At 39.1% G+C, this 25,142-nt stretch overlaps 3 protein-coding genes across 4 annotated transcripts; 1 reads left to right on the forward strand and 2 right to left on the reverse strand.

Annotated features, from left to right (window-relative positions):
* The first annotated feature begins 8,739 nt into the window (after positions 1-8,739).
* hnf1a (HNF1 homeobox a) lies at positions 8,740-16,110 on the forward strand. Of its 2 annotated transcripts, none has more exons than XM_034091502.2 (10): positions 8,740-9,890; positions 10,858-11,057; positions 11,164-11,344; positions 12,157-12,356; positions 12,970-13,112; positions 13,201-13,342; positions 14,229-14,417; positions 14,495-14,616; positions 15,335-15,419; positions 15,626-16,110. In XM_034091502.2, the coding sequence occupies exons 1-10, from the start codon at positions 9,595-9,597 to the stop codon at positions 15,754-15,756; spliced, it is 1,689 nt and encodes a 562-aa protein (XP_033947393.1). In that variant the 5' UTR covers positions 8,740-9,594; the 3' UTR covers positions 15,757-16,110. The 2 variants fall into 2 exon arrangements, with proteins under 2 accessions (XP_033947393.1, XP_033947392.1); XM_034091501.2 differs by having other exon boundaries at positions 8,742-9,890; positions 12,940-13,112.
* A 24-nt stretch (positions 16,111-16,134) lies between these two features.
* On the reverse strand, positions 16,135-18,610 carry c9h12orf43 (chromosome 9 C12orf43 homolog). The gene is made up of 6 exons (XM_034091318.2): positions 18,445-18,610; positions 18,115-18,142; positions 17,648-17,746; positions 17,489-17,553; positions 17,297-17,384; positions 16,135-16,657 (listed from the first exon to the last, which is right to left on the reverse strand). The coding sequence occupies exons 1-6, from the start codon at positions 18,560-18,562 to the stop codon at positions 16,318-16,320; spliced, it is 738 nt and encodes a 245-aa protein (XP_033947209.2). The 5' UTR covers positions 18,563-18,610; the 3' UTR covers positions 16,135-16,317.
* Positions 18,611-18,719: 109 nt separating this feature from the next.
* On the reverse strand, positions 18,720-24,907 carry unc119b (unc-119 lipid binding chaperone B). Its single transcript, XM_034091494.1, has 5 exons — positions 24,568-24,907; positions 23,150-23,263; positions 22,441-22,549; positions 22,149-22,321; positions 18,720-21,559 (listed from the first exon to the last, which is right to left on the reverse strand). The coding sequence occupies exons 1-5, from the start codon at positions 24,794-24,796 to the stop codon at positions 21,447-21,449; spliced, it is 738 nt and encodes a 245-aa protein (XP_033947385.1). The 5' UTR covers positions 24,797-24,907; the 3' UTR covers positions 18,720-21,446.
* Between the last annotated feature and the right edge of the window lie 235 nt (positions 24,908-25,142).

Raw genomic sequence — 25,142 nt, forward strand, 5'->3', positions numbered from 1 at the left:
AGGTCCAATAAAATCGGCTAGATAACTGATTAGCTGAAATTTGGGAACCAATTGTCACAATCGCACATATGGTATCAGACAAATGCTCATGAGCAGGGTCGGCTCTAGAACACATCGAATGGGGGGGCAATCATTTACAAAGGGGGGGCACACACTGCCGTCAACGACCAACACACAAACACCAACGCAACTTCAAAAAACATGCTGTAAAGTCTATTGTCTTTCACACACATTGCAGGGTGTAGTGCTATTTTATAGCGCACCTATGATTTGTGCATACATGCACGGTTGTGGCACGACCACCAAAACAGAAACATATAAGGACATAGGCCACCATATTAAAAGGGTGCAAATGTATTTAGTATCCTATCCATGTGAACATGTTACAGGTGGGTGTGGACCCAGAGTTGGGTGTAACGCGTTACTGTAATAATATTACTTTTGTCGGTAGGAGTAGTGTAACGGGCTACTTTTATAATTCAGTAATCACACTACAGTTACTAACATTGCCCCGACACGCGTTACTTACTAAAATCAGTCATAATCAAACCTCATCAAACACCTGCAAAGAACACATACTAAGGTGAAGCTAACGCACAGCTATTTGTTGTTTGTTTATATCACGTATTCTGTTCTTCTTCTCTGTTTTCCGGTTGTTGCCTGTTTTGAATGATGAATACACACGACCGCCGCCTGCTGGTAAGGAGAGTTATTGCCACTCACGCATGCGCAGTTCGTACGTGCTCGGCTGAAGTCTGGTTCCAGTGCAACACATGGCCAACACGCAGGAGAACACGCCGACACAACAGCGTGAGCAGAGATATACTGCGCAAAATATACAGATAGCAGGAGACAGAGGACAGCCATGGTCAGATAGGAAAACATTCAGGATGCAGGGAGGGGCGGGCCGGCCCTGCGAGTAAAGTAACGAGTAAAGTAACGAGTTGTAATGTAGTGTAATATATTACTTTTTTTTTTTAAAGTATTATGTAATATGTAATATATTACTTTTTTTTAGTAACGACCCCATCTCTGTGTGGACCTAACCTCCTCTAGGAGGGTCTGGGGGCGCTCCCCCGGGAAGATTATTTTAAAAATATTGAAGTTAAAAGCATCAATCTGGTGCACTTTGAGAGCAACATTAGGAGATCTATGGATAGCCTACATCTCTCAGCATTCATATGAAACAGAACTGTACACAGATTTACTTTTTCTTTATGGATATTTTACTAATCACTCTCCTTTTAACCTGTATTCTTGTGTTACTGTCCTATAGTATTTCATACCCGTTTTTTATTTATTCTCTTATTCTTTAATAACTATAATGATCATATAAAGGTATTCCTCGCAAATACTTGTTTACATAAATGGTGACCAAACCGTTTGAGACCCACTGAGATAACCTACACTAAAGTGAACTATCTAAACACTGAGAGAGTCCTTACCTCATTGAGCTGAGGTTATACGATCCTCTCAGTCTGACAGGAGAGGACTGTCCTCCACCTTGGTGTAGAAACAGCTCTTTATATCCGTTAGCATAGCTAGCTAACCAGATGCTAACATCAACATTCCACGTTACCGCTTGCGCACTCACAAAATGCGCTCGTGCCACACACACACAGAGCCGAGCTTGAATGAAACACAGAGACCCAGAAGTAGGCTACTTGTACTGTACTGTACTGTATATCATATTATTTTCGATGGCTTTACTGTATAATCAGTGTAACAGATGAACAGATCGCCACCGGGCTTTCATCTAAACACACAGCCACGTAATGATAACAAAACAAAGGTCGGGGGTCATTGGTCAAGCAACACACCAATCAGAGAGCAGCAGTGAGCACAGCTCAGGCTGTGTTTTATATTTGTATTCTTTTTTTCTGACGTATTTCACACAAAAAACCTTTAGTGGAAACGTTTTCACTTATATGATTTAAAAAAAAAAAAACGGCAAAGTGGCAAGGCTTGCCCACCCTGCTTTGGGGGGGCACAGTGACTCATTTGGGGGGACATGGCCCGCGAATGACCCCCCATGACGCCGACCCTGCTTATGAGCATACAATGAAATGAACAGTTGTTGCCGTTCTAAATGCTCTGGTCCTATACTCTTTACTTTAAGCCATGCAACCTTGCTGCATACTTAACAAATAAGAATGTCTTACATTGACAGTGTTTTGAGTGGCTTTTTAGAACAGGGAATGCACTAAGTGCCTTTTCAAACTACATTCGAGTTGAAAATGACCAGCTTTAATCAAGGTAAGTTAATCAAGGTAAGATCTGGGTGAGTCATTTCAGAAATATATACATTCGATCAGATCCAAAGCATAGCCTTTTTAAGTAATTTAAGCTAATAATATATATATATTTTTTAAAATAGCGTAATAAAACAATAATAAACCACTTTTCTTTTTACAAACAGCTAATTAATTCAGAGTAAACACACTAACAAACATCTATGTAATGTCATATGGGATCATGACAACAAAAACATCATAAGAAATTAAAACAATACCTCAATACGAACACCCAAATCAACAACAAATGACCGGATTGGCCCAAATGGACCAATCTGCAGAGCACCTCACACACCAGGATCCCTTGGCTGGTAAACGCTGGTAATAGACGAGTTGGGATCGCGGAGAAATGCTCTCCCCAGACACATTCTCGCAGCGTTATAAACCTTTTTCTTACACAATATCAAGCCACACTTATTGTTTTTACTTCGGCTGTGAATGTTTGTGCTCAGGATGAGTTTAGCTTGTTCTCGCTGTATCGCCGACCTGGAAACCTGTCCGCTCCTCGCAGCAGCAGTGGGCAGCAACGAGCCTCGCAACGTCCCGATCAATCAGAGCACACTGGCTCACAGGGAGGGGGTGGCAGGAGCTCCAACAAGCCATTTAGGACAGAGAGTGAATACCTGGTGAATACACATACAGAGACGCTGTATGAGAAACCAATGTGATTTTGAAAAATTGCACAATATAAATCTATTCTAGTACCTCAACAATGGAAATATGATCAGTAGAAATGGCCATGACATGGGACCTTTAAGCGACAAACATTAAGCCTTTATTATGAAGGCAGCAGTTCCTGTCCCATATCGCCAATGTTGACTAACTTGACACAATGTCTGTCCGTCCTAGTTTGGATAAAGTGTTAACAAGCACACTTTACAATTCCAAAAATACAATTTGTTTTTGTATTTATTTATAGAAAGACCATGCATACAAAAACATTAATCTTAGCAAAGAGAAGAGATGCAATATGCCAGATTATAGCTAATAGCTCATTTCCATCTGTGGTCCTCAGACAGGTTCATAACAATCAATAAACAAATAATAACATTGCATGATCTCTATCAGTCAAACAATTTTAAAACCTGATTTAAGTACAGCTCAATAAATTAATACATAGTACACTTGAAATACACTTACATGATCTCGGTCACTCAAATAATTACAAAGCCTGATTTAAATTCAGGTTACGAACATAATACTTAGTACACTTCAAATACACTTAAATAAAATATCTAAGATATAGTATGACAATACAGTTCAAATAAAAAAAACTCAGATTACAGTGTAATTAATGTTGGCATGACTGGTTGCTTAATATCATTTTTTTCCCACCATAGGAAAACGAGTTAAAATCAGTAGGCTACAGGTTTTAAGTTCAACTGGAAGAGTATTCCAGTGCTTGATGGCCGTAAACGAAAATGCTGATCGTCCAAAGGCAGTGCGCCTAAGAGGGATGGTTAGATCTGCATTTGATGAAGATCTGGAGTTTCTGCAACTCTGCTCACGGCGAAACTGAAAAAAGCCCCTCAACGGTGGTGTTGTAGAATTGTGAATGATTCTGAATAACAATCGAACTCGGGAAAGTAGAACAAGACTATCAAAACTGAAAAGTTTGTATTTGGACAGTATATTGCAATGATGGTGTTTTAATGACTTTCTATCCATAACTTTTAAGGCTTGTTTATAAAGAACCTCAAGTGGTGTCATAGCAGTCTTAGTTGCTTGGGACCAGCAGGTTATACAATAGTGAAAATGTGATAGTATCATGGCATGCAAAAAGGTTTTCGATGCTTCTATGGTTAATGAGTTCCTAATATGTTTTTTTTTTAACACGGGGAGTTCAGGTAACACTTAAAGACTTTGTTATGGAACGCAAAGCAGAGTAGGGGGCTAGTACACCCTCCTGAGGGTCCGATTGTGGATGTCATGCGAGCATAACATGGTGAAAACAAATCTAAATTAACAATCGGGACGGAAATGTTCGGAATTCCAAAGGGAGGTTCTGTGAATAAATTAAAAATCAAGAACCGAAATAATTGAACTATTCATATCTTAGACTGCACTGTAACTTTTATCTTTTAATGTTTATTTTATTAGCTTTTCTTTTTAATGACTGATTTTAAATGCCATTTTCTTAATGTCTTTCATTTTTTGTTTTTGTTTTAATGTTTCTTTTATTATCTTTTACTGTTTTTAAATGCCTTTGTCTGAATGTCATTCATTTTTGTAAAGCACCTTGAATTGCCTGGTGCTGAAAGGTGCTATGTAAATAAACTTGCCTTTAAATTTGAAAAAGTTATATTTCAGCTTTCTAGTCATGCTTCTAATATGGCTTTCAAAAGTCAAATTGTCATCCAAGATCACTCCCAAGTATTTGACCTCATTGACGTTTTCAATTATTTTACCATTCACACGAAGCTGTGGATGCGTGGTTGTTTTTTTCTTATTCGTGAAATACATTGTCACTGTTTTGTTAGTGTTTAAAGTAAGACACGAGTCATTTAACCATTGAGCAACTTTGTGCAGCGTCGACGAGAGTTTAGAGTGTAAACCACCATGTCGTCAGCATACATCTGGATGTCCACATCCTCACAAACAGATGGGAGATCATTAATATATATGCTGAACAACAGCGGTCCAAGAATTGAGCCTTGTGGCACTCCGATTGAGCATGGCTTAGTTTCTGACAGTTTATCATTTATACGGACACATTGAGAACGACCAGCTAAATAAGACCTGACACATTGTATTGTGCTAACTGACAGGTTGAAATTGTTGAGTTTTGATAAAAGTTTGGTATGGTTTACTGTGTCAAATGCTTTTCGCAGATCAAGGAACACTGCTCCAGCTATCCCTCCTTTGTCTAATTTAGCCTCGATTCCTTCCACTAAATAGCAGCATGCAGTCTCAGTAGAATAATTGGTCCTAAAACCAAACTGCATAGGATGGAGTAGGTTGTTGTAGCTTAGGTATGACACCAGCTGCTCCGCGACTACTTTTTCAACTACTTTGGACACAACAGGTAGAATGCTGATGGGTCTAATAGTTACCTACTTCTTTCTGAATTGGTGTTACAATAGCAGTTTTAAGAACTGATGGAAATGTATTATCTTTTAATGATTGATTTGTAATATAGGTGATGGAGCTAGCTAAGTCCTTTTTATGTTTTATAAATACTGTGTCTAGTCCCCAGTGATCTTTAGCCTTAGAATTTGATAAGGTGGAAATTATATTATTCACTTTAGTCTCATTTGTACAGTTGAGTTTGAGCACTTTTGTATCGTCAGCTAATGCAAGAAGCGGTTCTGTTACATTGAAACTGTGGGCCAATTCTGAAACAGACTCAATAAAGAAAGTATTAAAATGGTTGGCCACGGCTAGGCTATCCTGTTGTAGGGTTCCGTTTATCATAAGCTCAGTATTATAATTTTTTTAGTGATCTTTTCCAATAAGTTTGTCAATGGTTTTCCATAGTTTTTGAGAATTCCCCTTTGCCTGTCGAATAGTAATTTGCCCTTGCCTTTCTTTCAATAACTAATTTGCATTCTGAATATGATCTGTTTTGGGAGGACTTAAATAAAAGATAAACGTTTACAATGAAGTGCCAGAAATCTATGACAAATTGTGTACAAATACTCTTCAGTTTTTAGACTTCTAATTTTAGTTCATGTCCTACTCTATACACCTACCCCAATACTTTAGAGGCAAATATTGTAATTTTAACTCCAATACACTTTTTGATAACTAAAAATACTTTGCAGATTTTAAATGGCATTACAAACTACATCAACTAATGATGTATTATCACAGGTAAGGCTACACAGCAATATAATAGGTCATACAAACAAGCCCCACATTACATGCTGCAACATTGAGGTATTAATGTGTATAATTTGTAATAGCAATTTGTAAGATTTTTTTTCTTTTCTATATTCATGCTTCGTGTACATAATGTTCTTTAGTACTTTTTCTTATTTTATTGGATTTTTCTCCAGTTGTTGAATACTTTTCTATGTATAACTTTAATTTCTCTCACTATGTTTATGTTATTCACTAATTCCCAAAAGCAAATTCCTGGTAAGAGAAAATGTACTTGGCAATAAACCCGATTCTGAATTACTCATAACAGAGTATTTTAACATTCTGGTACTGCTACTGTATCTCTCGTGAAATATCTATTGAATACTATTCTGAATACAACTTCCATATTACAAACCGGCTTATGCGGTGTGGTGAAACAGGAGGTTTTGAGTGCTGTGTGCTCATTCATTGCTGGGGTTTAAGTATTTAATTGGTAGCAAAGCCAGCTCTGGCTAATCTTCTCAACACTGACTCAACATGTGACCTGGTGACCAAAGTTAGGGACAATCAATAGGCTGAGCAACTCAGAGACAACAACAGATTTGACTCATTGTGAATGTAAAATGGATGCTGTTCTACCCATGGTTTTAAAGTTATGTTGCAGAGGTTAGAAAGTCTGGAGACTTTTTAGTGCTAGATACGTCTCCAAAATACACACAGTCATAATCCCAGACACCCTACAATCTCTGAGTGTGAAATGCTAGGGTGCACAGATATACAAGGACAATCAAATACTCCAGTGGTGCAGTATATCTTTTACATAAGTATTATACTACATAGTACAAGTAAAAGGTGTGCATTCAAAACCTTAAGCAGAAGTGCAAGCATAAGAATACAAAAGTACTATATCGTACATATTTTAAAGTAATATACTCATTCTTCACAGTGGGTTTATTATTGGATTAAAAATGATGCATGCATTAACATGTTCTTCACTTTAATAGTACAGGTGGTATTCTTATTACTATGTCCTCAAGGGAATAAAATATAATTTAGCAAGGGATTACCACGTATTATCATAGGTCGATTATATATTCTATCATTAATCTGATTCTTCAGAGTAACTAAAGTTAACAAATACATGTAGGAATAAAAAGCAAAAATATTTGCCTATACATTAAGTATCGTAGAAGTTTAAAGTTTGCATAAAATGGAAAAACTTAAGTAAATAAAACTTGTAGTTAGATCGTGTCCAGCACAGATTTGATCCTCATCCAGTGTCCTGCCTGCACACACAGGCCAACTCTACCTCTGCAGATGAGCAGCTGAAGCTCTGGAAGTGGGACAGGGGCTATTTGGACAGGAATTAAGGGGTGTGTTAAATTTCTGCATGCATGATCAATGGGGTTGAATGGTGGGGAAGGGGGGGAGAGGCGAGGAAGAGACGGAGAGAGAACACAGCCAGCAAAGGCTCACTAATGAGAGATGGACAGTGTGGATTGTATCTCATTATCAATCAACATAGCTTTGAGTTCTCTGGAGAGGGGAAATGCAGGAGCCCTAATGTGTGCTGCATGTGGTCCATTTTGATAAACCCAGCTTGTGTGGTGGAGCATTAGTCACAGCGGTATCTGAGCTGTTGGAAATCCACACACATTGCCCTCTGTCCGTTTTGGTGAGGAGTTTCCTCTGAATGGAACAATGGGACTTAATTACAGGTCAGTGGCATGTCTCAGGGAGATAGAGGGAGCTCTGTTACCCTTCCAAATACAGTATAATGCCATCTTCCCAAGGGTGGGGTGGGGTAACAGGAGCTCCACACAAAAAGGTGCTGATAGGCTGAACCTGAGAATGGTATAAGGTGATACAGGCAGAGAAAGTGAGCGTTTTACACTGAAAGAGAGAGAAAGATAAAGGACTACATTAACTCTCAAAGGTTTTCTCCCTTTCAGTTCGCCCTCGTTCCTTTCCCAGTCCACTTCCAACTTATCATTCCTGCCAACTTTCTTTAACAAAACACAACAGGGTGGATCAAAGATATAGAATTGAATCTGGAAAGGGGAAAAAAAGGGTTTAAAAGCACCTGTGGGTGCAGCAAACAAATCCCTTACATTTGCCTACCACTAAATCACCGAAATAAACTGCACATTATTTCTATTATATTTACATTGTGACTGCTCCACGCTAATGCATTAAAGTAAAAACCAAAGACATTCATAGTTAAACTATTAACAATCACCAATATCAAGGTGATTACAGGTGAGCAAATAGACAAACAAAATATAATGTATGGGTAATATTGGTTGTTTACATAGACTGAGATTATAACGTGCTTAACAAGAAAGTATCCACTCCAGACAGGTAAGAAAAGTAAACCATTAAAAAGTACAAACATATTTGTAACCATAGGTGGAATATAACTGTGTATATGAGCACAAGTCCTGTTTAAAGGTCTATTATGTAAATTACTGATGTGGTCAAATCATTTAAACTAAAATAGAAAAAGTTTATAAAACCAACATAAACACATAGTGAAAATAGTTACTGTGAAATAAGTAATATATAACTCATATATAACAATACAAAAAGTAAAAATACATAACAAAAGATACATTTAGAATACAAATGAAGAAAGTTGTCAAATATAATCAATAATAATATATCACAGTCTTTTTTTCTGGTAGAACAAGTACTTTTACTTTCAATACCATACAAGCTGTCAAAATGCTGTTCTCCACTGAGTGATTGAGCTCATTCTCCACTCAGCAACACCGTGAACACAACGGCCCCCAATGTGAACTAACTTTGGTCTGGGGACACATCCTGAAACTGGGTCGCGCACATGTAAACATGACACAGCAGCGCTCTCTAGTGGCCTGCAGGACAAGATCAGGCCATGTTTATGCTCAGTTAATATACATTTCATATGTGTGTTAATTATTACTTTCCCACTACATGCTTCATCATTAAAGTTTGCATCATATCCATGATGCAAACAGATGGTTAAGAGGAGCTTCTCTCTGTGTCCCAAAAGATGGTTTCACTGTGAAAAATTTGAAATATTTACATAGCACCACACAACTTTTCTGTTATGTTTTCTTTACTTGTCGGCTGTGAGAGGAGCCTCTGCAGCCCTTCATGCAACTCTAACATCCCCTCACGTTTATTTATTGTTGTTAAATTGCACTTTGGTCACTGTTGGGGACTGAGGCAGTGGGGACAAAGTTCACAGGGCCCATGAAAGGAGGAGGGGGTGAATAGGGAGGGTAAAAAGAAGAAGAATATTGACCTTTGAAAAGCAAAACAGCAGGTGGAGAGCCAAAACCAGGCAGCTCAGGACACATCGGGAGGAAATTCAACACTGGTAAAATTAAAGTATCTGTATCTGAGGGACTGTTAATATAATGAGGCCCAACGCTGCCTGTGTTTGAGCGTGGCAGTGCACATGAGACCAGTGTTTGTTTGCGTGGCGGCAGCGAGGTAAGGCATCAGAGCAATGGAAGAGAGGATAGAGGAGCGGGCCGAGGCCAAGCCGCGCAGTTTGACCGCCCTTCAGGAGCAGCTGATCTGGGCCCTGCTGGGATCTGGCCTGTCCCGGGACGTCCTGGTCCAAGCCGTAGGGGAACTGGAGCGAGACAGGGCGAGTACTGGCACCGAGAGGGGCGAGAGGGGGGATGGAGAGAGCTCAGAGGAAGGAGAAATGGATTTCCCACCACCTATATTCCGAGAGCTGGAGAAGCTTTCCCCTGAGGAGGCGGCCAAACTGAGGACTGAAGTGGACCGGCTACTGCAGTGAGTAGATCCCAGCACGGCTCTGGAAGATCCACTGATTAAAAAAAAACACCTTAAAATGCTATTTTTGCCCAGCAATTCGTCTGTGCGTGGTCAAATTTAAAAAATACCTTGCTTATTTTTGATTCCCCCCGTTCTTCTCTTTTATCAAAACTGCACTTTTAGTTTTGTATTCTTCTTTGCTCCTTTTCCCTCTTTATCCACTCTCCTTCTGCCTGCTTATCTGCCTCTCTCTCTGCATACTGGCTTGTGAAGCGAATTTAAAGAGGGTTCCTCCTTTGCTAGTTACTAATTACCCACCCCCATCATTATTCTCCAACCATTTCTTAATAAATAAGCTACATGCTTAGGTGAAGATTAATGGAGTAGGGCTGGTCATGTGAGGCCATGTTTACATAAAGGCATGAGGGATATTTTTACATATTTTTAGGGATGTTTTATGATATTTAGAATATACTGAGCATGTATTTTATTGGGACACTTTACTGAGATGTGAGTTTTTTTTATTAAAGTATTAAAACTCTCACTCGACTCTCTTTACAATCTTTTTTTTAATATGGTTCAACCCAATATCAAAATACTGTGTGTGTGCTGAATTCCAGTCAGAGAGTTTTTTTGTAGTATTGTGTATTTATCTGCTGCTTACCTGACGGTTAAAAGCGTTAAATTAGGCTTCATAAACCTTTTACACGTGTTTCCCCTCCAGTGCTGGACTTCGCCCCTGTGTGCTTTCCCTTATCTCTCTCTGTCAATAAGCCTCTCTCTACTTCCCTCTAAATGACCACGCTTTATGTCCAATGTTGTGAAGAACCGTTTAGCACTCGACTAGAAAGTGTTAACCCAGAAATATAACGGAAAGGGTAACGGTATATAAACGAAAATTAAATAAACTACAAAGTGGAAAGGATACACAATAATATAAAGGTGGGCAAGAACACACAAAAATAAGATACATTCTTTCAAACAGGGAGGACCCCTGGCACGTTGCTAAAATTGTGAAAAGCTACATGCAGCAGCACAACCTCCCTCAGAGGGAGGTGGTGGAATCCACAGGGCTCAACCAGTCCCATCTCTCCCAGCACCTCAACAAAGGCACGCCCATGAAGAACCAGAAGAGAGCGTCTCTGTACACCTGGTACGTCAAGAAGCAGTGCGAGATCAGCCAGCGTGAGTACAAGGACGAGCTGCAGGTGGTCTTCTTTCTACTATAAACATGCATCAAGTGAAATACTGAAAGAGAGGTGTGAAAAAGTGAAAATGAATTACCTTTCAGAATTTACCAATGCCAAACATGGCCTTGGATCTGCAGAGGAGCAAGGAGAGGAAACAAGGAAAGGACGGAGGAACAGGTTTAAATGGGGTCCAGCCTCCCTGCAGATCCTCTTCCACGCCTACGAGCGACAGAAGAACCCCAGCAAGGAGGAGAGAGAGGGGTTAGTGGAGGATTGTAACAGGTGAGCCTTAGTGATGGTACAAGGACAAAACAGGATTATTCAAATATATCTGATTTTTTTAAACAGTTTTGATGCTTCACCCAACAAGACCAAAAGAACGAGCAAGGCCAGCCTTGCAATATGATTATTAAACCCACTTAAAGCCTGGCATCTGATCAATTCCTTTCAAACAATAGATATAAGGACTGAATTAGCCACAATCCAAGTTTGTGCCATTTATATATACTTTTCTTTAAATCTTAAATCTCACTATGAGTATAATTATTGTATTGTTTTTGCACATGTATGGTTACAGACCTTCTCTTTACCTTCTCAAGTATTTTGAGTGCAAATCATTTACCATTAACAAACAAAACAAAACAAAACCCACAATAACATAGTTAAATAGATTTCATTAAACGCATTGTTATTTAATGTATTTTAAGTCGACATCATCAAATTGTTTTTTGTGAATTCCCTAGGCCACAATAACTGGTAGCATAGTGTGCACTGGACCATCCTTTACCAAAGGAAAGGAGATAATGCCTTCCTATTTATTAAGGCAGCAACCCTTCACCATCCATTTGTTGATACATATGAATACATAGAAAGAAACCCTCTTTCTTAAGAGGTGTGATTCTGTTCTGGAGAGGAATCCTTACTTTAATTGAAAAGCATTGAGTTTATTACTGTAATCATTTTCATGTGTAGAAAATAAAGTCAATAAGACAAATATTTCTTTCTAGGGGAGAGTGGTCATTTTCTTTTACTTCTCTAACGTAGCCCTGCCTTCAAAATAAAATCCATGTAACAGTGTGCTGTGCCTCCCTCAGGGCAGAGTGCCATCAGAGGGGAGTGTCGTCCTCGCAGCTCGCCGGCCTGGGCTCTAACCTGGTCACCGAGGTCCGAGTGTACAACTGGTTTGCAAACCGCCGCAAAGAGGAGGCCTTTCGCAACAAACTGGCTCTCGACACACCTTTCCCCAACCAATCTGCCTCCTCCTCTCACCTCAACATCCCGAGTCCAGAGCATGGTAACACACTAACAGGGTTGGAAGAGAGTACACATTGAAATTCAAGAGTGAAATCTAAACTGAAAGAGGAAGCAGGATCGAGATTAGACTTGCCTATACAGGATGTATTTTCTTTTTGATCCCATGGTGTACAACCATCAGACCCTTGGAGACATGACTGTACAGGTTCTGGTTCATATGCTCATATTTCTCAGTTCCCTTATGCTGCCATTTGCAAATCAACCAATGCAGTGTTGGAAAAAGTGCTCAGATATTATATTTTAGGAAAAGCCTTAAAAACAGTCTGGAAATACTGTTACGTATTTAAAACCTTAAATATGCTCAAGTACAACGTATCATCATCATCATCATCTACCATTTAACAAAATGAATAGCCCTTCATATATGAAGGGCTATTCATTCATTATTAAGCGTATGTTTTGATTTATGTTTTTTATTCAAATCTAAATCTGCAAGGAACTAGGGACTAATGTTTCCATATTAACTTAGTAAAATATTTGCCTCCGAATTGTAGCGCTCAAACCGGAAAAACTCATTACTTGACTAAATGCGCTTACTTACATTTTAATATAACCCCTGTCAGTGTTGTGGGGCCTGACTTCTTGTTTTCCAGGTATGAAATACAGCCAGCAGATCCTGTGTGACGCGATGAGCTCTGCACGGGGGAGCGTGGGGGAGATAGTGGGACGTCTGGTGGTCAGCCCTGTACAACTGGAGCCCAGCCACACACTCCTGGAGACGCACAACCCCAAACTGGTGAGGGCTGGTGTCCAGGTGCTAGTTTAGATAGTAAACTACCTGTATACACTGCTGCCATCCTGACCACGCTGTCCTTTGCCCTCAGGTGTCCAGCGGAGGCCCTCTGCCTCCTGTAAGCACTCTGACCTCGCTGCACAGCCTGTCTGCCTCCACCGCTTCCTCCCAGGGCCTCATCATGGCCTCACTGCCCAGCGTCATGAGCCTGGGGGAGTCCTCGCTTCTCATTGGTAACATTGGAGCTCTAGTTTATTTTCTGATAGAATATAAAAAAACATTTACAGCGATGCAAGATATTACATTTTTGCTAACACTTGGCTTCAATTGCCTTTGCATTTAATGATGCCTTCTCCAAATGAGTATTAATGCTTTACATGCAGATGCTTAAACTAAATAATATATTAACTTTGATTAATGAATATAAAAAATAGGAACCCCTGGCGTAACAAAACAACGTAAAAGTAGGGTTAATCTGAACTACACTCAGACCTCGATTTATACACAATATACTTGTGTATGGCTGTAAGTGGCTGTTTTTCTATAAGGTCAAATTGGTTATCAAATAGTAGTTGACAGCTCATCGACAGCTATTGGCAAAATGTCAGATAATGGGATCGCAGAGCAAAAAAAAGCACAATGCAACAAAACAAAATCTACAGAAGTAAAGGCTGCCCTGATGCGTGTATATGCCATTGTTCGCTGAATGTGTAGGGGTGGGGGTAACAGTAAGGGAGGCCCCACACAAATTGACTAGCTGCTGCTGACCACCTGAATCCACACCTGGCTGCACTTTTATGACTCAAACAAACTTGTAACATTCAAGCGATGTGAAAACACCAAAGCCGCTTCAGTCCTAGAAAAAACCCTAATTTTAAGTCCAATGAAAGAGCCCGATGAACTGATGGGGCCTTACTATAAATCAGACTTAAATATGAGGTATATTTTTCCACACTGCAGATGTATTTTCCATTGAATGCACACAATAAAAGTGTCATTTTCTTTATTATGTAACCTATATTTAATTGTAGGACTTTAACTGCATATACCAATGACATGACAATATCATCATGCATGTCTAAAAAAAACAACCTGAAAACAGTGCTTTACGATTCACAGGTTTAGCCTCTGGGCAGCCCAAGAGCATGCCTGTTATCAACAACATGGGGGGCGGGTTCACCACTCTCCAGCCAATCTCGTTCCAGCAGCAGCTTCACGGCTCTCCCCAGCAGCACATATCACACCAGCTCCAGAGCCACATGGGGGCCAGCCCCTTCATGGCAACCATGGCGCAACTGCCATGCCACAGTAAGATCACAGCAACAATCTGATAAGAGTTTATGTGTAATGTTGAGATAAGTTTGACCATGTGATCCTCATTACAGTGTACAACAAGTCCGATTCGCCCCAGTACCACTCAGTACCATCCAGTCTGCTGTCCCAAGCCATGGTGATCACTGAGGGCAGCAGCCTGGGGACGCTGACCAGCCTCACTGCTGTCAGACAGGTAACTGAGTCTAGGGGTTCAGGAAGTTTCAAGGGATATTTGTTTTTATTAAATTGGATGAGGTACTACAGTCAGTGAAGTACCCACAGTGAATGACAGTCAGGACATTCCAAGTTTGGAGAAACTGAAAGAAGATATTGCTTGGAAGTTAAAGCAATGTTCTTCTGTGGAGGGAGGAAGCAGCAAAATAAAGGCGCATCTAAACAAATAAATATATCAGTTTACCTAAACGCTATATATAGAATATATTTACCGCCTGAAGCTATTGTTAGACAGCCATTTCCATCAGGGAACTGAAGCTGACCATCTATGCTCTCCTCAAAGCCACCAGCCTCCATTGACAAAAACAGTCATTTTACCTGGCAAAACACAGGAGACCTCTAGCTGTGCGTTTGTTTGGGTTGTATTGTGTGACTTAAAAGATAGAGGCAGCAGCAAATGAGCAACCCCCATTTTCTGCACAAAATGACTGTTCCCTTAATGGAGTGTTGGTTGTCAAAAAGGATTGATAAGGGCATCACCTAAACTAATATAGTTGTTTTTTTAGGCGGATAAAATGTGTATTGCCGCTACTTGTGTGACGATAGGCTACTGTTGATTAGGCTACTGTTGATTTGACACTGATTATAGATAAATACTTCATACAACCTGACTGCAAAGAAGCACGGATAATAATATTTTGGTTACAAAATGTGTCTGTTTTTCTTTTCTTTGATAGATTCTAACAGCAGATCCTGAGGAACTTACAAACTCTCCTTTACAAGAAGACTCTCGACATATGCAGCCACAAACACCTGTGCCAGGTACACAACAAGGTTACTCCTTAACATTTGGAGTCACTTTTAGCATGACACAATCAAGCTGGGCTTAATCTGATTGGATCAATTGGAGAACATTTAATAATGTCTGACTTTGAACTCTGTTACATTTGTTCACATATGGCCCTAATCCTCTTCCATGATTTTAAGCTGAGTTAAACAACATTTCTATGTATTTATTTTGTTAACAGCTTCATCCGAGAGCCTAGAGCTGTATCCTGCTTCTCAGACGACAGCAAGTCATCAGTCTCTCCTCCTCTCACCTTCACCAACAGACATCAGCTCCTACATCCCTACACAAATGGTCTCCACTGCGCAGTAGAAGTGCTGCAGCGAGACAGTGTTTTAGGTAGAAGGCTACCTCTGCTGTACATTTCCAGAAAAATACCTGGAGTCAGGGGCCACAGGGACGACTCAGTTTTGATGCTTTTAAAGACTCTCCGAAACCACTGTAATACGAACAAGGATTGACATTAGAGAAGATTAACCTTCGATACAACAATCAACTGAAAAATCCACACCGAAATGTATTTTCATTGAAGTGTATAGTGACTTTCATAATTTGTCAATTAAGTTGTAACTTGTAAATTGGGTGTTGCCTGCATTTTTTTATGTCACTGCTTTGAAATGCTTTTTCAGACTTCTTTCAGTCAAATAAAGATTATTTCAAGAATAAGCATGGATTGGTATGAAAAGATTTATTAATGAAAAATGTTTTTTTGTTCAGATACAGTTTTACTGTTGTGTAAATGATGAATGTTCTTAAACACACAGCTTCCTAAAACATATTCAAAATGTTTTGGGATATATATATTTCAAGCTTGTGAGGGACTGGATAACGAACATCCCAAAACAGTGAAGGATAAGTCAAAAGAAATTCACATCATACTTCTTCCTCTGTGTGTCGCTTCTTTTTCCGCTTCACTTTGACCTGCGTGTGTTCCTGCCCAGAGTTCCCGTGCTCATCATTAACAGGAGAACCTGCAGAGTCTACCTGCTCACTCTTCTCTTGTTTCCGTTTCCGTTTCCTCTTTTTCTTCTTCTTTTTAACAATATGGTTCTCCTTTTCCTCTACCACGTTTTTCTTTTCCTTTATATTTTCTGAGCAGGGAAGCTCAGATGAGGGCGTGGAGAGTGTAGAGGGCAGCGAAAAAGAGGGCAAGAGATCTTTGATAGACACTGCCGCCTCCCGCAGCCTCATTTCCATCTCACTGTCAGTGTCACTGTCACCAACAGAGAAATATATGAGTTACAAAGATAGTTAGGATGTTTTTAAGTCAGGTTGTAGAAGGTGCTTGTTTATAGTCAGTGTATCTGTTACAGTAGACGGAGGTTGGCAAGTCCCCAGTTTGGGGAGCAGGGAGAAATTCCGGCATGGAAGCAAAAAATATATATTTGAGACAGGAACTGACCAGAGTCAACAAACTGTATTTTTAATAAGCAAAAAAAGGCGGTTATTGGTCTAATGCTACCTTGTTCTATTAGTTTGTTGGTGTTAAAGGCCTCACCTAAAAAACAGTTTATGTGTATGCTATATTGACAATAATGTTCCTTGCCGTCAGACAACCATTTCTGAAGATGCTACCTGTGCTCTCTTCAAAGATATCAGACTCCAGACTTTTAAATCACCTACTGTAAGTGAGGCTTTTTTATTAGTAGGCTAAAATACGTGTTGTTTCAGCAGTACATTGCTATGCCTCTGTGCAGTCACTCACGCTCGTTTCTCCAAACCGTGGGCGTGCCAACCTCAATGTACAGTAGGTAACACAACGATTTTAGATAAGTCCCTTGTACAAAGACACTTTGAAACTAAACCTTTAAGGACTATACAAATAAATGACATTTTAAAATGTAATAAGAACCTTGAGCTGGAGATAGGCCGCCGCCTCACAGGGGCTGGGGCTTCTACAGCTGCCTGTCCCGGGACTGATGTAGAAAACAGAAGAAATCCTAGAAAAGGAAAGAAACAAAAGAAAACATATGGATGGGCATGCATTTAAAAATAGCAGTATACCCTGAAAAGCAGTAGGTACCAAAATAAAGAGAACATTTACCCTCATCATCATCATCACATTTTGCTGACTCCGCACAGGATTCAGTTTTCATCTCTGTAAAGCGACTGGCAGGAAAGGGGACAATATATGTTAAGTTTTCAAATATATGGATCTTTGCCTCACATTGATATGAAAATGCCGAGAAGTCAAACTACATACCTGTCGAGAAGATTTCCTAACTTTTTGGCGACGTGTGTTCGAAACCCTTGGGTGACCTGGAGCTCGTTGCCATCGTGATCATGGTCAGCGACAACAATTCTGTTGCACAACAAGACAATATTCAAACTTACTTGATTTATGATTATTGATTGATTGAATATTTTGTATGAAACTCTGTCATTGGACCATTCACTAAAGAGAAGCGGCATATGTCCAAAATTAAGTTTTGTAATTTAACCAGAAAATCATTGTGTATTGGGCTGGTAAGTTATGCAAACCCCCCAGTCCTTTTTATATATCAAGAGCATTTGGTTGGTAAATGGTGCTAATTGTTTGCCCTGGTTGCACGTTGATAATATAGCTATAGCTGGGACATTTGGAGTATTTAACCTTAATAGCTGAAGTGGAGATAAACAATCCAATACACTAGCTCTTATAACTTAAATATACATGTATAAAAGGCTTACCGTTTTGACTGTTGCACATTGCCCCCATCTAAAACACAGATAGCAGCAGTCATCATCAGGTAACATGCATTTAATAAATACTGTGTCTACATTAGCGCTGAAGGTTAAAACAAGCATGCTGCAAGAAGTTAAAGCAAGTTAATGAGTAGTGAAGTGCAATAAAAATATATATTTCTGAAATTTCGACTCACTTAAGCCAACGTTTCATTACTACCACCTCTGTATTTAAATCAGAGGTGGGTTTCTCACCAGGCTAATGTCGTATTCCTACAGGAGTTTTCTCTCTGTCCACTTCGCCTCTCACTACTAACATAACAGGAACACCTTTACCTTTCTTCGTGTCACTTCGTGTTTCCCAAACGGCCTCCTGACATCTTCTCAACACTTCATCTTCACTGCTGCTGGAGTCTTCAGAAACACCAACTATCTTCTTAGCTCTGGCCGCCATGCTCAAACACGTGCCGCTGGTGTTTTGAGCTGAGCATTCTGGGTAATGTAGTCTGTTTGTCAAACGGGAACTGTGTTGACAGAAACTGGCTATTTGTGTCTTTATACATCACTTTCTTCATACAACTTCGACAAACCAACTTTTTTTAAACAAAAAGTCAAGGCAATTTCTTTATTGTATTTACAGGGACAAAACCACAAGCTGTGCAATAATGTTCATTCCATAAAAAGAATGAAAACAATGTCATACATTTTCCATTTTAAATTTCTGACATTCATTTTAAGACTATGAATTAATATTCACAACTTTTACAAATGATACAAGATTTAAGAATGTCAGTATGATTTGAAGGGACCAATACAGCTGATTTAATCTAGATAAACAAAGACAAAAGTTTCCCACACTCCCTGATAATCTATTTAAAATAAACACCAGCTTTTCAATGTTTTTCAGTCTAATATTTTTATTTACAATAAATTTGAATGAACATGAGTTTATCACTTGTAAAATGAGACAATATAAAAGGAGGGGTCTATGCAACGGGTTACAAATATGATCCATACATTGATCCAGACAGTCTAGTAACACAAATTGGAACCTCTTCTCAAGGCATTTTCATTTTTTACAATAACATGCCGCTGACCGATACTGTTTGGCATAGCAACACCAGTGCTGCTAACCAGCAGACCAACTGAGATACATCCATTGAGTCCAATTGTCAAATAAATTGAGGTGGTATTGGGTCATTGAGTAAAAGCTTCAGCTGTTTAAAGTGTGTGCCTGATATAACACTTGTTTGAGTTATTAATGGGCTACATCATGAGTTGTCACTGATGCTTCAAACATTAAAATCCCAAAGATAAAATAAGATTATACAAAATGACTCAACGCAGGCTGTAAGACACCTGTTTTACAAAAGGCAGTACTGCAAGACGTCGGAGATGAATTATCTTTCCTTCAGCTTAATGCCGTTTTGTTCCTTACACAATAAACAACTTAACAATGAACACCTGGATATATAAGGCACATGGAGTCATGTTACAAAGTACAGTGAGAAGAGCTTTTGAGTTTTGGAAATTACTTCCAGACTGTTCCAGTGGTTTTGCATGATTTAAATACATTGCATAATAGAATTAAAGCAATGCTGACCATTTGCAAGGTGTTATTTTCTGCATTTCAGACAGCCACTAAAACACCTGACTGACTGTACCGAAAGAAAAGGAAAAAAATGGAACCAGCTAATCAAAGCAATATTTTCTTACATTTAGAAAATAATTAACAAGTAATGGTACATTGCAGCTCTAATTGCAAATTAAAACTGCTAAAATAGGATTACGGTTGTTGTACAATTTCAATTACATTGTACAGTTGTAACTAATAGACATTCAACATTTGTAGTGAATGGCCAACAATATGCAAAACCACCGGTATCGTCCTTAAAACAGGTCAACTATACTGTGTGTCCTGCTGCCTTATTAAAAAAAAAAAAAAAAGATCAACTACCAAGGAACATCACTCTGTATTGTCCTGCTTTGTGCTTTATTTATTTATATTATTATATTAGTAGATTGAGAACCTGAGCTCAGAGCAGCAGAAGATACACACAGCGACCCGTTTAAAAGGTATAACACACTGCTAGACAAATTCTGCTCAAAAAGAGTTGGATTTGTAGTATACTATTGTGCCAAATAAACCAGGAAGACAGACATCAAGTTATTAAAGACGTGTGCTTTGTGGAGTACAATAACGTGGGAAGACTAAACTCACAGATTTTTTTTAAATGGATTTTAATTAAATGTATTATGTCAACAGGTTCCACATAATTGTATTAGGTACATTTAAAGCAATAGTATTAAGTTGAAGCTATTATTTTTTATTAAACTTAATATTATAGCTTTCAACTAACCTAACTCAATGTGTAATTTGTTTACATAATACATTTATTTAAATAACCGTTTCAAACTGTTTTCAGAGCTGTTTTAGCAATGGATGGCATGTAAAGCAAGTCTAATAACTCAAATAAGTTGATATATTTACCTTTTTGTGTTTTCAAGTGTGCAGAGTTTGATATAACAAATACTAGATTCCCAACTGACAGCGAATTATGCCACGAAAAGTTTAACAGATTTTAGCAGGGTAAATATTGCACCTAACATTATGAAAAGAGCTCATGCTTATCTTCAACAAAAAGAAACTTCTACTTAAGACGAGATTGGTCAATTTAATGTACCTCGTCAAATTAACACCTATCTTAAATATCTGACCTAAACAGTCCAGATGGCTCACAACTGATAGGAGATATTTAAGCAAGAATGAAACTCAAACAATGTCACCTAGTGCTACATAATCATCCTTGACTAACAATACTGTAAAACGTCTAGTTAATGCTCGTTCTTCCATATGGGAAACACAATTCTCACTAGCGAAAGGTAGTTCAAATAAACATCAACTGATAACATCTATATACTAAAGCAAATGGAGTTATAACTGACACAACCTATAGGCTTTTCCATGAGAGGTCTGTGATTCAAAGTGTCCCTTTCCAGCAGAGACGGCAAGAAACTTAAGGCAAAAATGTTACATGATATTTGAATGACAAACCAAAAGACAGAGCAAAGAGTCAGATTTGACAAAACACATCTTTGACAGAACATTCCTCGGAGTCCCAGAAGCTGAGGTCAATGAGGTACTGATGAACGGATCCATGATTTTGTACGGAGGCAGATGTGGTCCATTGTGAAGAATGTTGTCACGTTTGGAGGAATGTTCACAAAGAGAATATGACTTCTGCCCCCCCCCGCCACCAAAGAAAGCTTTTAGATGGTTGTAATGCGATGAAAGCAATCCCCCTCTGAATATTGCAAATATTTCTCCCCTTCAGGTATTACAGACCGCCGTTGTAGGCATAGTCCGCCTTGTTGTGCATGATGAGTTTGTTGTCCACAAAGTAGAAACTGTCCGATCTGGTCTCGTAAGGGTGCGCCACCATGAGGCGAACTGACAGGGAGAGAAGGAAGAAGAATATTTCAACAAAGATCAAGATATGAACTATAAAGGTATAAATATGTATACAGTACACTGTTCCAGATGTGTGATAATTGTCATATGTAAGATCATTTTGCCCACTGTACAATGTGAGACCATCAGACTGCCAACAAAGCCTTACAGATAATTTAATTATTCCACCATTTGTGACACTTACAATTAGTACCGTAGTTGGTTTGAGTCTGTAATGTCCTATTTTAATTCATTTCCTGGGAGCAAAGTATGGATCCTACGGCTGTGTTTACGCATCTCTTCTCCTGTCGCTCATTTTAAGAAAATGTGCATTGGTGATAACTTAGAATCTACCGGGGGAACCCAGTTATTTATTTTATGAATTTAGCTTATGGCCTTAAATGAAGGCAGTAACAAAAAACTGTCTTCCAGTCGTGCGGCATGCCGAAAAGTCTTTTAAGTATGTATTTTTTATAAATTTCACTCTCAAGGTTATGACACCAGTTTGATAGCTATGCATTTCCAATATGGCAACGCTTACATGCCTGCAACAGCATTAACATTATTGGCTGAGGAAAAATAAACTCACTGAGGTCATCTGGAAGCTGTGGAAACTCATAAATGTGTTCACATGTGTTGCGGCTGTTGGGAATGCAAAAGCCAAAGTCAAAGTCAAAGTTCTTTAGGAGGCGTCCCTGGAAGTAATGCCTCTCAATCATACGGAAGCTGTTAATTGGCCGGTCTCCCACGGTGAACTCCACACTGAGGTTTAGAAAACAGAAACAAGAAAGACAACATTCACAATTCAGTTTTGCACTTTAAGGTCTGATTATTATGCATGCAGCTATTACAATTTAGAGCGTTATGCTTAATTGACTTACGTTGCACCAACAGTGCACAGTTTCAGGAAGGCCGGTGTAAACTGATATCGCACAAAACGCCCCGCGCTGGTGTCTACATCCCCACTCTCCTCTTCACCGTCCAGAGGACCTAAAACAGAAAACATGTTAAGCTGTCCTACATGAAATAATCACAGGATAGGCAACAAAACTAGGAGAAACTGGGCTGAAAATATGTGGTCATGCAGATGATGCACTATTATTATCAGTGATGTGCAAGAGCAATGTCAAAAGATATCAATCAAGAAGATTTCTAAAATCTACATTTTTATTAAATGAACTTAATAGTAAAAAATAATGCAATTTCAATATGTTGACATTTTTAAGAGGTAAAACCGACCCAGGAAGAGCATATGACAATAGGGTAAGATCCATATACAAAGCAGACTGTATGGAAAGACTGTGGTACTCATGCTTGGTCATACTGTGCTTTACTGACAGGAAAACACCTCTGGGCTATAACTGAGCACAATCACTGTGTCTGCATCTACAGTACAGTCTATGGTCTGTACACATGTTTCTCCCTAATGGTCCTTTTAGCAAGGGCTAGCTTTCCAGTGACAATCAATAACTATACAGAAGTTTGGCTGCACAAGAATCATGTTGAGTGAAACAAATCTCCATGAACAAGACTGTGTGAGTTTTGTGAATGGTTGAATCTTCAAGAGGCAGATGTAAATGTGTCACTTACCGCTGTTAGGAGGTTTGGCAATCTCAAACAGCACCGTTCCCGTTTCCAGGTCTCGGATTTTGAAACGTGTGAAGTCAATGCTGTAGATATTATCTTCAGGTTTGCACAGATAGTCTGGAATATGAAATAAAAGAGGTACTTCAGAGAAACAGACATTCAGTAGAGGAGTTCAATAGTCTTATAGGGAGCAAGCAACCATTAGTAAGGCTTTTTGTTAGATTCATAATTTAAGTCTCTTAAAATATAAAAAGAAAGTAAAAAAAGTCCATCTTAGTTTTTGAGTTCAGAGGTTATGTCTTTAAATGCCTTATTTTGCCAGTCCAAAAACAAACATATCCCCTTTAATATGATATCATACAGAGAAAAACATGAAATCTCGATTTTTAAAAAGGCTAAAAACGGGTGTATTTTCTTTTTTTCTCTTTAAAAGTTAACCTATTATTAAAGAACTTTGTGATTATTTTTTAACAAAGGACTATCAGACCTATAGTTTCAGAACTACACTAGCAAACAGAGGCAATTCGTTGATATTTAATTAGCTTAACTAATACCTACATGAGGAAAGTCACAAAGCTTTGATCCACAAAGGTTCGCCCTTACTTTGACAATAGAGCCAGCACTCAAGGAAAAACTAGGGTCTGAGTATCTTTTTTTTGGTTCCTGCACCTTGCAGTGGTGGTGAATAATTCAACTGCGCAGGCTCACGGCTATTCAGTCAAGTCTTGTGAGAAAGAAGGGAAGTAATGCCATTGTTGTCTGGTCCGGGGAAAAGGCTAAAAACAATGGAAGGCGTTAAGCATTTGCTGCAACTTTGGTAGCCTGGGTTTCCAATACCAAACACTGGTGTTTGACTCATAGTGCATTTACTCGTGTAAAGTGACTGTTCCAGGTGATTAAAAGGCAACAACATCCGAATCCATTACTTAAAGCTGCACTAGTGACCAAAAAACATAGCTTTTAGTGAATACACCTGCATTTGTTGTTTAAGAAGTATATGTGCAAATTAATTAGATTTGTTGTTGTATTTTTAAACATGAGCCATGACTACTTCACATGACAGTAGTTGATCAGTTTATATTTTCCAGTTAGCTAAATAAATCCTTAAATACAGCTTTAAGGACAGGGGGCTCTGAACAAATCCCATCTGGGGGGGCTCCAAATTCCTTGGAAATCTCCTACTTTGTTGGTTATCAACAAATAGGAAATATGCACTTCACAACACAAAACATAGTTAACTTAGACATAAAGTAACCTGTGTGACAAATTAACTAACTAACAATGTGATTCAGGAAATGAGTGAACTAAGAAGTCAACAGGTCTGACTCTTCACTTAGCCACCGTTAGCATAGGGTAAAATGATACCAGTACAGCAGTGTTATTTTACCGGCTTTAACGAAGACAATGCTTTCATAACTCACCCTCCGTGACTGCCCGGAGACCCAGGACATTGTCTGGGGTAATATCTTTCCCCATAGCCCGCAGTTCATCCTCGGTGACCACAGGCCACTTGTCCGGCTGATTGCGCCTTGACTTCAGCTTCTTCAGCATTCCTCCACCGCTCTTTCTCTCCCTCGCCTCCGAGCCGGGTTCTGTCTCCGTCTGACTCTTACTGACTGTCGGTGCCGGTTTGTTTCGTGAACCATTCATAACGGACACTAACGCTGCGAAAAAAAAAGTTGTTGTGGTTTGTCCTTTTTTTTTTTGTTTGAAAGCGTTTTAACAAACTGCTGGTGTGTTTTCAAGATGGCGTATAACGTGTTTGAGAGACAAAAACGTATGGTTTTGATTGGATGAGAAGGACGGAGATTGTCATAGTTACCGAAAGGGTGCGAACTGTTTAAAGACCGGGACGTCCCGTTTCTTGGTTTAAATCATGGGTTTAAATGGATTGTATTCATAGGCGTCATTTGCGCTTCTTTTTTTGTCCCTCGGAGGTAGGGGGTGTCCCCTTTAGGCTGGCAAGGACACAACATAAACACATAAAACACATAAA

This window comes from Pseudochaenichthys georgianus, chromosome 9 (assembly GCF_902827115.2).
Source record: "Pseudochaenichthys georgianus chromosome 9, fPseGeo1.2, whole genome shotgun sequence".
In the NCBI taxonomy this organism is placed as follows: Eukaryota; Metazoa; Chordata; class Actinopteri; order Perciformes; family Channichthyidae; genus Pseudochaenichthys; species Pseudochaenichthys georgianus.